The following is a 12,456-nucleotide window of genomic DNA, read 5'->3' as shown; positions in this document are numbered from 1 at the left end:
TTGTTATTATTAATTCAAAGTCTTTTAATTTTGCTATTTCTGTCCCCTCTCCTCCTTTTAGCTTGGCGATACAAAGCTCCTCAGCAAGTTGTATTTGTTGAAAAGTTGACCAAACTTGTTGTAAGTCAGCTGCCCAACTTCTGGAAACTCTGGATTTCTTATGTGAACGGAAGTTTGTTCAGTGAGGTATGGATTCTTCTTGACTTAAAAGTAACAAAGCTCCATAATAATTATGTTTTGAAGTATTGTATTTTACTGGAAGAAATGACTGGACTTATTTTAATCAGAGAAGTTTATAAAACAATGTGTAGACTCTTACATATTTGAGAGATGCTACTTTGACTAGTAAAGTGTCGTGCAATACTAACCTATAGAAGTGAGAATTTTCTTTTTATTTTTAGAAGTATAAAAGCATACAGTGAAATTTCTTAAAATTCTGCTAGTGGTGTGTCTGTGTGTTCCAGATGCTGGAGTCACTGTCTGTGTAGTTTCACCTCTTACTCATAGCTGGCCAGCTGCCCTTCATTGGTGATCTGAAGAAATAGCAAATTTCATGAGGGATAGAGATGTGTAAAAGACAAAGTCATAGAGCAAAAAATTGTTTCATTTCTTTGGAACACGAGTACTCATTTTTTCCAACTTTAAGTAGTTGAAAGTGAGGATGGGTTCAAGACCAGAGTTGCAAAATGACCAAGGCCCAGGTGGTATACACAGACATACTATAGGGACTCTAGTCTGGAAGTGCAGTCACCTGTGCTTCTAGTCCTTCTTGCTCAGATGATCTGTTTTTTACAAATTATGTAAATATAATCTTGATAATCCAAGAAGTAGGGAAAAAACAAAACAACAGAACGAAATGATTCATGATGTGCTGTTTTTATGTGCACTCTATTAACAGATTTTGAAAGGATAAATTTCATAATCAATTTGATATGGGTAGTATACAGCTTATCATCATAATTGTTACCAGGTAAATACAATAGCTTTGGGGTTTGTGTATTGCTGAAATTTGGTCACAGAATAACGTTAGTTTTACCAGTTCACATCTGGTTCTCAAGTCATGTTCTTTCTTCTCCAGAAGGAGAATTGTAGTGATGGCATATTCCCAAGGAGCAAGTCTGACAGACGAGCAATGGATTTGTCTGTGATTGTGATTGAAGTGTAGTGAAAGGCAGCACTTTATTCCATCAACTGATGATATGGTACTAGTTCACACCTCATGTAAATAGCTATTTACTGAGAGGTCTTGCTGACTGCAGTTTGGACTCACTTATTCTGGGTCCTAAAAAACTCTGCAAAAGAGGTCTGTAAAGAGATGTAGAGATAGTTGGGGTAATATAGAGCAGGCAGAAAATAAGCAAGTTTTTGGACGTGTGTATTATTCAGTTCAGCTTCTATATCGAACCTAAGTTTGTGCATGGGAAACTTATCTGTTTAACTGTTAATGTATCATTCCATTTGTTGAGATTGTTTTTATCCTGCCACGCTTACAATGTCCTGCTGTCCTTACTGTAGCTTACTCACAGCTACAGTATTCCACTACAAAATTATCCTTAAAGCAGAACTGCAGCCATAGATATCTATCAGTCTTTGCAGCTTTAGTAGAAAATAAAACTAGAACCTTGGGAAAGGAAATTTGGAAGCTTACTCTGTCACTTTCCTTTTCTCTAACTAAAGAATTAATTTCTCAAGCGGCCATTCTGTTTATTGCCAGTGTCTGTAAATGAATATAACATTTTCATATGATGATACTAACAGGTACTATAGTTCAGCTATATGTTGAACACAATACACAGAGCATTATAGCTCCAGTGAAATAGATTCTATTTGTGATCCCCATTTTACACGACAAAATCAAAAGAAAGGTATGACATTTACTCATAAAGTTCATTGAAGGAAGTAGAATCAAGAATAAACCTTAGTACTGTTGACTTTCACAAAAATAATTAATTTCATAAGGGAAATGACAGCCTTTATATTTGACAACAGTACCACTGGAAATTACACCTTTCAAATTCACCTGTTAAGTTGTTGTGACTTTTTTTTTCTCTGAGTACAATGAAAAAGAAAGCAATTTCTAAAGAAACTGAGACTTGAACTGTAAACAAGGTTGAGAAATTCTGCTCATGAAAATGACTGCAAGTGGAAAACACAGTGATCTTATGTCATCTCTGCACAAAACATTGTTTCCATGTATTTAAAAAAAAAAAAAAGGAGGAGGAGGTAGTTTTCCTGTTAGTCTTTAAGGTTCATCAGCTCTTCTTCTGTTGGGCCAGATTCTGAGCCTGTGAGAAATTAATTCCCGTACATTTGATTTCTTCTGCTCCTGTGGTCCTTAGGGAAGCTGCTCAAGTTCTTGGAGAGAGAGAAGGGATAGTGCCCTCAGTTCCTTTTGTGGGCTCTGCAGGCCACAATCAATTGAGGGGGTGGCATAAGCTAGAAGACTACTTCTAGAGCACCTAAGAACATCTATCACCACATTGCATTCAAGACTCAAGATTTATTTGTTTTTCTGTCAGAAATCATAGAGGTTTTAATTGTCCATGAAGAAATTTCTTTTACCGTATTACTTGCTATTTATTGTCAGTCAGGAAACAGGGCAATTGCTAGAGTTCTTTTAAGAAAAGTCCTGTGAAAATGACATAGAAGGTCATTTCAGTTAGCTTATTCAAGTCTTCAAGACATTTTAAAAATGTGGAAAGAAAACCCCCACATACAAGTAACAAGCTGTATTTCTCTTGTTCAATTTGTAGATTTTTTGGGGGGGAGGGGGCGGGGTGTTCTTTTTAGTTCTGAAAGGTTAGTTATGTGCCTTAAAATATAGTCAGTTAAAGATTTACGTGGTGTTTTCAACAGTTTAAAAAGCTGAGTTCTTTGAATCACTCTAGGTGAAGTTGCATATGTGAGTAGTAACCGTTGGTCTTACCACAAGATAGTTTTGGTCTGTCTGTGCAGGAAAGGTTTAAGATTGGTCTTCAGCAAAACCACTAAGAAAAAAAAAAAAGATATCAAAGATCTGTGACTTTTTTTTTGTTGTTCTTTAATCCAGCTGTAAAACAGTGTGAATTTTAAGTTGATACCTGAGGTTTAAAGGAATACAGCATGTTTTATTTTTAAGGCATTAGAAGAGAGGAGTGGGTATTACATGCAGCAGTAACTTGAGTGTTGTTCGCCTTGTCTGAAACTGTGTAATTCAGAGCTTTAAAGTACGAGTTTCATAGTATGTATTTTCCAAAACTGTTAAGCAGCTTTTTTTTCCTCTGATTCTTGCTCACTTCCAATTACTTATTTTACCTTAAGAGTCTGAAATGCTTTAGCTAATGAGGGAATTTGAAAAATACAGCATTTCAAATTAATGATTTGAAAGTAAACTAATTCTCTTTGAGAACACTCTTGTCATGTTATTGCACTTCTTGTCCAGTAGATGCTGCTGTACATACATAAAATAAGAGATTTTCTAACTGTAAAATTCTACATCTGCACTTAACTCAGTATTTGAAATAACTTTTTTTGGTATAATTTACTCTACTGCGTTCTCAGTAGACCCCACAGAAGGCTAGAATTACAAACAGGAAGACTATTAGTCAAACCATGTTTTTCTTCAACTGTAACTGTCTTGTGCAAAGTGTACTCACATTCCTTGGTTTTCAGAAAAAGTGAATTGTACATGAAGATGCTGATTATTTTGCAGTCTCTTTTACAATTAGTTGAATTATTTAAAGGCCATTGTCAACAAAATGCTATTCCAAAAATCAAATAAAAAACCTTCAACCCTTCCCCTCACATGTTACAATTCCAATTTGCCCTCATTCCAAGAAGCATCTCCCACTTCACATCGATGTCCTTCTCTGGGCAGCTTCCATGCTGAGAAAATAGAGTTTCTTCATATAAACTTGATGCATCATTGAACTATGTATGTTTTAGCTCTCACTAACATTGCTGTGAGAAAACTTTGACCTCATGAAGTTTGTATGGCTAGAGCTACTCTTATGCTTGTCTCTGAATTTGTCTTACATACACATTGTTCCTCAGAATTAAACATTAGTGCCCTGACCTACAGCAAGTAGAGTGTATTGATTATATAGACTTTGCTTATTGAGCTGCCATGAGTTAGTTTTTATAATTGCATCACTGGTTTTCACTTCTTCACTTTGAAACCCCCTTTTTCAGAATTATTTTAACAGTGGTTATGAGATACTTACACTTTTCAATTTTCTCATTTTCACAAGACTGCTGAAAAATCTGGCCAAATGGAAAGATCAAAGAAAAACGCTAGGCAAAGACAAAATGATTTCAAGGTAAGTTATGAGGGGAAAAACTTGTTTTCTTTCAGTTGTCCTTTATAGCTGGATACTTTATTGTCACCACCTTGAAAATCAGATTTCTTAATTCATCTGTGTGCTCTTGTACCTCCTTCTCCTCTGCTCTCTACCATGTGGAGCCACCTGTAAATCATACAGTCCAAGCTGTTGTGTATAGTAAGTACATGGCTGCTTAAGCACGTTGATAGAGCCTTTTGCTTGATTTTTCTTTCCCTTCTTCTGATGCAGAAAATGATTCAGGAAGTGATGCACTCTCTGGTAAAACTTATCCGTGGAGCTTTGCTTCCATTCAGCCTCAGAGAAGGAGAATCAAGACAGTATGGTGGCTGGGAGATGAAATCTGAACTTTCTGGCCAGTGGCTAACACATGTTATCCAGACTGTAAGGTAAATGGATCTGTGGACCTACAAAATTATGGTGTTCCTGGAATATGTGTGTGTTAAGATTGTTTTGTTTATTGCATTAAGTACCCTGAGTAGTGAAAATGTTAACATTTTCAAAAAATACTTATGGCACAGTGAGGATTCTATGTGCAAGTGTAATTACTAATGTCTCTTGATATACCCTTATTACATAATGGTATTATTTTTTTCCATAGCATCTTATGAAAAAGATTGAATAAAATGTTTGCCTGGCACAGCATAGACACTCCTTGAATGAAACAAGACTTGATTCTTTAGGGTAGAAAGCAGTTATCTGCTTCATTTGCCATGTCTTCCCATCTCTGCTAAAATGGGTGAAAATAGCATGCTTCGCATGATAGTATCATTCTTAAATCATAATTTACTCTTACAGTTATTTTATGGAAGGTGATACTCCTGCTTATAACGTCATTCTGCTTACAATTGTGTTCATTTATAAACTTAGTATTGTGCACGTCATTATTAATGAGACATCCTGTAATTATAAACTTAGTATTGTGCACGTCATTAATTACAGGATGTCTCATTAATACACAGAATTCTCTTCCGTTTGTCTATGGAGGATATCAGAATTGTCATTACCTTTTGGAAACCTGAGTAATACCTGGATATCATACTGTACTTTTTATCTGCAGTTTTCAGAGTAGGTAACAAGCAAACCACAGAGGAAGAAAAGAAGGGGCTGTAATCATATATAGATATTCTTATTGCAGATAGAGCTAGCAGGGATACATACCTGTTGTCAAGTCTGCTTAATACTTTCCCGAAGTCTGTTGTCAGTTACATTATCTGTACTTTAACCGTTTAGGAAAAAAAAATTCCATGTGAAGTTTCTTACTTGGGCTGAATTTCATGGAAAGCTACCAATTGAAGAAGGAACTGACTTGGCATTTGATGAAAAGATGTAAAGGGGCAAGAGAACAGGCTTTGGCACTGGTGTTGCCCTTATATGAGAAGCGATCCAATTTCACTCAAATTATAAAATTCTAGAATTTAACACTTGCAAATCTGTAATATTGGCTTGGAAATTTAACTAACAGATTCTCTAAAGGTTGATTGTGCTTCAGAGTCCTGCCATCCAAGGTACGATCCAGACTGAGGTTATAGTATATAAGAAGGCTTTTTTTCAGAGAATGTCCTCTTGCTTTCTGGCCACTGCCCTGGTAATGAACAACTGAACTGAGAGCTAGGGAAATGCTCTCTCCTTCCCACTCTTTTCCCCACCTCATGTTCTTACTGATGCCTGTACTGGCACTTTATAAAGTGAGCTGGACTTCAGTGCAAAGTGTAGAAGAAAAGGGGCAATCTGGAGAAGAGGAACTGAACATACTATGATGGGGTACCGACCAGTGATGACCAGGTCAGAAGTTTTTGCAAGTGCTGCAAGTACCTTTCTTTTTGAGCCCCCACACTTTGAGAATCTAATAAATTCTTGTGACTCACACCAACAATGATGGTGGACTCTTCTCACAGAGTCTACACATTGCATAAAAGCCCTGTTTGCTGCAAAGTTGGGCAATAGCATAAGTCGTCTTTTTGTCGTTTCTAACAAAATCATTATGAAGCACATGATGGAATTTTACTCTTTTCAGTTATCTCAGAAATTATTTACCATTTTCTGCTTATATTTAAGAATGCTAAAACTTACAAAATTAGATAACAAGGAGTTGGGATTATATCTGTGTGATATGCTTGTTTATATGTATCACACAGCTTAAAGTGGAGTGGTTCCACAGTCTTTCTCTTGTACCCCATTCTGTCATTGCCCAATATGAATAGGTTCCAGAGGATAAATTAGAGCTATGTGATAACGTGAAGCCATTGTCAGCGAGACTTTTGCCTTACTGCAGGGATAGAAAACTATGTATTTGTTAGGGTGAGTTATCTGAGGAAAAAGATGATCTTAGGGATGTGACAGCTGCGTGCTCCCTTAGAAATTGAATCAACGAAGTGCAGTACTTCTGTGCAGTCTAAAGTCACTTAAGCTTCTCACAGATGAGTATTTATATCCTGTGTTTCCTAGATGGCTGAGATAATGGAGTTTTACGTAATCTACTAATTCAGTAGTTGTACTGAGGAGAGAGCAGTCTGGTTAACGGTGGGATTTTGATGGTTTACGCCCCAACACCAGGGGTAAGGAAGTGGTGCCTACAGGTGGATGGTTGGAAATGCTCCACTTATTGCTTAAACTTGTTTGCTTGTGCCTTCCTCCTCCTCTTCTTTGGTATTTTCTAGTACCTGTGCTTTTCTCATTATTAGCAGTAGGGCAGACGACAATGACTGCATTTGAATTGTCCTTGCTTAAATATCCAAGAGTTGGATAAAATCAGTGAACCTCACTTTCTGCCCCTAACTAAAGTCTGAGCACAACTGCAGCCTTTTAGTTAAAAGCTGAAATGCGATTCCTTGCAAGCAGCTGCTGTGTTACTATTTCTAAAGGAAAAATGGAAATGAATGTTTCAGTCTTCAGCTATAGTAGCCAGTGATTTGTGCCTGGTCAGAGTTCGGAGCAAAACAGTAAATGAATTCACTCTTCCCTCTGCAGGTGATGCAGTAGCTGTATTTTGGCTCCTTAAATACATATACTCTTGGCAATCTGATGCACAGCCACATCACTGTTTATGGCAGCTTGAAGGCTGTTACTGTTGTAATGAGGGTAAACTATATGTCAGAAACCCTGTTGTGGACCTAAGATTTGATCTAGACGGTCACATAAAACCAGCAAAAAAGCTACTTCTACTCCAAAAGGATTATTCTTGTATCATAAGACAAAGAGGTGGATGCAGAAAGGCAAATGGGGAAGTGCAAGAGGACAGTGGGAAAAGCTGGCATGTTGCTGTGGTGACATTATTGTAATGTTACAGAAAAATAAATCTGTATTTGCAAGCTTCTAAATTAAGTGAATAATTAATTTTCTCTGAACAGGATAATCAGTTTTCAAAGATACACTGCGGACGGAGCTACTGTATTCACTTACACAGAAAACACCTAAAAAATCTGATGAAGTTATATCAGCTTAAAAAACGCTGCAGATTTACACTTCAGTCTAACTTTATTTGCTTTCCAGGCTTAGTTATGAGTCTCTTGCGGCACTCGAGATACCCAATGATATGCTTCAGATCATCCAGGATCTTATTTTGGACCTTCGTGTACGTTGCATTATAGTGACCTTACAACACACGGCTGAAGGTAATAGAAGGCTGCAGGTCTGTTTGCTTACTGTCATTTTTTTTTTTTTTTGTCTCTGGTTAGGCCAAATCATGTTCTGGAATATAACCGTGTTCGTTACAGATATTGTAGTGGCAGAGGACTCCTCTGAGTTCTGTAGTTACTAACGCATTTCACTTTTCTGACAGAAATGTGTTATGAGTCTTCCTTTAGTCTAATGAATACAGTAGTTTAGATCTGTTTCCTTTGGGTTGAGACAGTTTTAAAATGCACGTAATTTATCTCAGGATGTAGCTTTTCCATATTGGAATTATTGCTTATTTTCTTTTTTGCGTTTTCTATAAAGTGAAGAATTAAATAAGCAATGTCCCACCCCCAAGAAAAAAAATCCACAGCCCTTTATGAAGTATTTTGGTTGTGTGTTTTCCAAGGCCTTTTACGAACGTTGTAATTCCGAGGCTTCCTGCTGCGTGCATAGCTTTTGCCGTAGATGTCTGAACTGTCAAGGCCAGTAACACATTCTGTAAATCTAATGTGACTCTGTGCATCAGAGGCCGTTCATCTTACCATCTTGTGTTCGACTCTGAAACTTAAATGTGAATGGAGTAAATCTTCCAAAAATAAATGTCTCTCTTAAAATCAGGGCAGATTGATGTACTAATTAACTTAGCAGGATTATTTTTCCTAAAGACTAATTACCCTCAATGTTAAAAAAATTAGGGCTTTTTTAATCTTACAATTTAATCAGTTTTTAATGTTTAACATATATTTCATCATTATTTTGTAGGCTGACTTGCAGCTAAGTGTTTTACTCAAGCCGCAAGTGTGCAAAGCGCTGGTGGCTATGTTAAGCAAATTTTCAGAATTTTGGTGACAACAAATCATAAGGTCTCTATGGTTATTTGATACAATGTTGATATGAATTGTATTCTTGACTCCGAATTCTTTTATTAAATCCCATTTCGGCATTAACATTATCTTTCCGTTGTAGTATCAAGCTCATTGGCCACACAAGTACATAGGTTGTCTTGTCTCTTTAAAACTCTATACAGAAAATATTATCACTATTTCAGATTTCACTTAAAGTATGTGGAAGTCTCTTTTCTTTTCTTCACTTAGCACAATTGAGATTTTTTTTTTTTTTTAAATGGTAGGTGAAAAGGATTCTTTTTTTTTTTTTTAATTTTGACATGAGGATGGTACTATTGGAGTGACTGCCCTTTGTCTGGGAATTGTGAGTGATTCCTCAGATGTCCTCACTGTTTCAAAGGAAGGAAGTATCTAGCTCTGACAATTCTTAGCTTATCAAATCTCTGAGCTGTCCACCTAGCTTCTCTAGTGCGGGCCAAGAGCTCCGATACATGATTAATGATGAAGCTCTTGGCCAAAAAGTCTGCCGTCTTACTAGTTTTGCTTACTTGTTACATCATAACAATAGCCCAGTTCTTTGTTCAGATCCGGAGTTTCTGCTTCTTACATCCTGATAGCTGGCCACATGTTCTGTGGAGGAATAACTCTTGCGGTAGTCTGTACCTTAGATTTTTATCAAAGCAGATTTACCAGTCTGTGTGTGAATGATTCTCTGGTCTGAACATCTTTATTCATACTTTTCTTTCTTGAATCAAAAGAGATCAGATCCCTTAAGATACCAGTATATTATGTTGGCTGGATAATGTATGGCTCTTTCACCTAGCCAATAACAGCAGCCTTCCTTGACTGCTGCTTCCATCCCCTATCAGTGAAGTAGTTCTGTCTATTGGCTGTAGCATCAAACAGGAGAAGAGAAAAGATGCTTTCCTGTATGGTGACTCACATTCCATATTGTTGCACTGCGTGCCTTATCTCTGGGACCCTGTTTTATGTTCTTTACCAGCTAAAGCAAAATTGCATATGTTGAATCTGTTTAGATAGGTTTTTCTGGACAGGATCAGATTAACTGGGCCCTTGAAGAAGCTGTTATTTTTAGGGAACTAGAGAAAGAACAGTTAATGGATATTCTCATGGAGATATGTAAATGGATCTCAGATGTGGTTATATCTGTAATATGTAAGTCAAAAAGGCTCCTCCTGGACTTGAATCTCATCTCTTGGTGCGTGCTGTAAGTTGTTAAAGGTATTCAGATCAGTTAAAATTTTTAATAGAGCGCTCTACCATTAACTATTTAAATAGGACAAATCTGCCCACACGCAGTGTTTTTTTGTTGTCTTACGATAAACACCATATACTTGTGCTGGCCCTGTCTGTGTTTTTTCTCTCTCATATGTGATCACTGGTCATAAAGGTCATGAAAGCCAAATTATGTGAATGCCAGACTAGACAGGGGGTTTACATGAATGTATTTGACTGGAATTTGGTGAGCAGTGAAATATGAGAAATTTGTTTCTTTTGTATTAGCTCAGAACAGAATGCAAAAGTGAGCAGCCACGAAAACATGTAAAAGCTGACCAGTGCAATCTAAAGCCTCGCAAGAATATTGGTTGAATTAGGGAAATGAACAGAGTAATTATTCTGCACAAACCCTCAATACTTTTTGTCCTCACTAAGCCTATACTTCCATGAGATGTAGAATTGCAGGGTATGACACCGCAACCAAGCCTCTTAATTCTTTTCTTGGATTTGGGGAGAGATGGTAATTCACTGAAATTTTTGCTCATTTAAAAGGGAGTTTCATGATGTACAGATAGTTCTGATGAGCAATGTGTGTGTGAAAAGCTGTGTGTCAAAACCCCTACAAACTGCACACAGTTCATCTTTGTTCTGTTTACAAGTTCATTAAGCTGTGTGTCCCGTCCCCCCCTTCCAAAAAAAAAAGCAATGATGCAGAATGCATGCATCCATAGAGCAATTCTGGATTCGTGTCCGGACTTACCTCTTGTTAGCTTCAGTGAGCCTATAGAAGTTGTCACCTTCTGGGTAGCAGAAGACAGCGCTTTTTGTATATGCCTTCAGGTATATTTGAAGAAATTCTAGCACCATGGATCCTTGACCCTGAGTGGGGACTCTGAGCCTCTTTTATAGTTATTAAATATGAATTATGTGCTGTTCTTTCTGTCTTTGCTAAAATGCTAGGCAGTTGTTCTTTCATTTTTAATTAAGAGCTGGGGTACAAAAGACTAGAGGCTTGGGTTCTGAAGTGCAGTATTTTATGCTGTGATTAAAAATTTACAAAATAAAAACAAACCCCAAACCTTCGCAATATTCCTTTAATTTTAAGCTTTCCAGTAAAAGATGTGCTTCATGCAACTCTTGCCATGTATCACAGATGTGCTTCTCTATGTGGTGTCACCAGCATACCATGTATGAGTTCCATTCTTAGTCATTTGAGAACGCTGAAAGCTTTGAAGCTTTTAGTGCTATTTGCTTGTATGCCTAGTCATTGCAGTCCCAATGTCTGTGGTTTATCTTTTCAAGTTCAAGGAGGCTTTAATGATGAAAATGAATACCTTCTCCCTCCCCCCACCCCTTCCCCCTCTTGCTCTGTCTTACAGATATAAAGAGGTTAGCTGAAAAGGAAGACTGGGTTGTTGACAATGAAGGTTTGACATCGTTGGTGGGTATACTTGTATGTCCTAAAGGCATGTTCTTTGCTGGATTTTTTTTTTTTTGCAAGTGTAATGAAATTGATTTCTATATTCTCCAAAAGTTGAATTATTTTGGACTTTTTCTATATGTGTGCATACTGGTGTCTATAGTTTTATTAAATTATAGGAAGATAAAAAACACAAAATTTTTTGTTTGGATTGTTACTTATTTACAGCAATCTTAACAGATCCCATAACCAAACACAAAGTTATTTTTTTCTTTTCTTCCTTTTCTAAAATTGTTATTTGTACTTCTTAAACTATTAAGTCTGAAGCAACTTTTAAGCGGAAATGGTATCACCAATCAGCAATATTTTTGAAGGTGCAAAACAAAAAAGTATAAATAAAAGCTTTGCAGATTTGTGCCATGTATTGAGAGACAAAAATAAATAAGAACCGGATATCAAGATATGTAGCATGACTTTCTGCCTTAAGTGGTGTTATTTAAATGTATCGGTATAATTACTGCTGATCCTTAGCATGATTTCGCTGAGATAAACAATAACAACTTCCATAGTCAAGTATCTTATTTTAGGGATGGTTTACTGAAGTAAAACATTATTTTCGAGGTCACAAGTTCAGTTCACATCAAAATGCTTCATAACTTAGTAGTCACACTACCATGGAATTGGTCTGTAGCTAAATAAATAGGTCACTTACATGTTATAATGAGAAATTGAACTGAAAAGCAACTAATTTAGGAGATTGCCTACACGTAAACAACAAATGACTTGAAACCAAATTCAGATAAATTAGTGAGATGCTTTCTGGAAATAAACAGTAATGAGTAATGCCTAAAATACAGCAAGCATGTTGTAGGTGTGACTTAAAAACAATCTGCGAAAGCAGAAAGGGCCTGTGGGAGGGAGAGTTGGTTTGTGTATATTATCTAAGAGAATGCTCCACAGACTTTTTTGGTTTTTCTAATTTGCTTCTATAAATACGTGTTTGAAGTTGAGTAGG

The 12,456-nt window shown here is 36.7% G+C and overlaps 1 protein-coding gene across 1 annotated transcript in view; it reads left to right on the top strand.

The window, feature by feature from the left end:
* EXOC2 (exocyst complex component 2) overlaps positions 1-12,456 on the top strand; it is a 119,075-nt gene that overhangs the window by 58,945 nt on the left and 47,674 nt on the right. Inside the window, exons 12-16 of the mRNA XM_009885252.1 lie at positions 62-186; positions 4,230-4,298; positions 4,551-4,708; positions 7,812-7,933; positions 11,401-11,462. Of these exons, the coding sequence (XP_009883554.1) occupies positions 62-186; positions 4,230-4,298; positions 4,551-4,708; positions 7,812-7,933; positions 11,401-11,462 (536 nt within the window). The remainder of the gene's footprint in view (positions 1-61; positions 187-4,229; positions 4,299-4,550; positions 4,709-7,811; positions 7,934-11,400; positions 11,463-12,456) is intronic.

The sequence above is a fragment of the Charadrius vociferus genome, unplaced genomic scaffold (assembly GCF_000708025.1).
Source record: "Charadrius vociferus isolate BGI_N301 unplaced genomic scaffold, ASM70802v2 scaffold565, whole genome shotgun sequence".
NCBI lineage: Eukaryota > Metazoa > Chordata > Aves > Charadriiformes > Charadriidae > Charadrius > Charadrius vociferus.
This window is presented reverse-complemented; position numbering and strand designations above follow the sequence as displayed.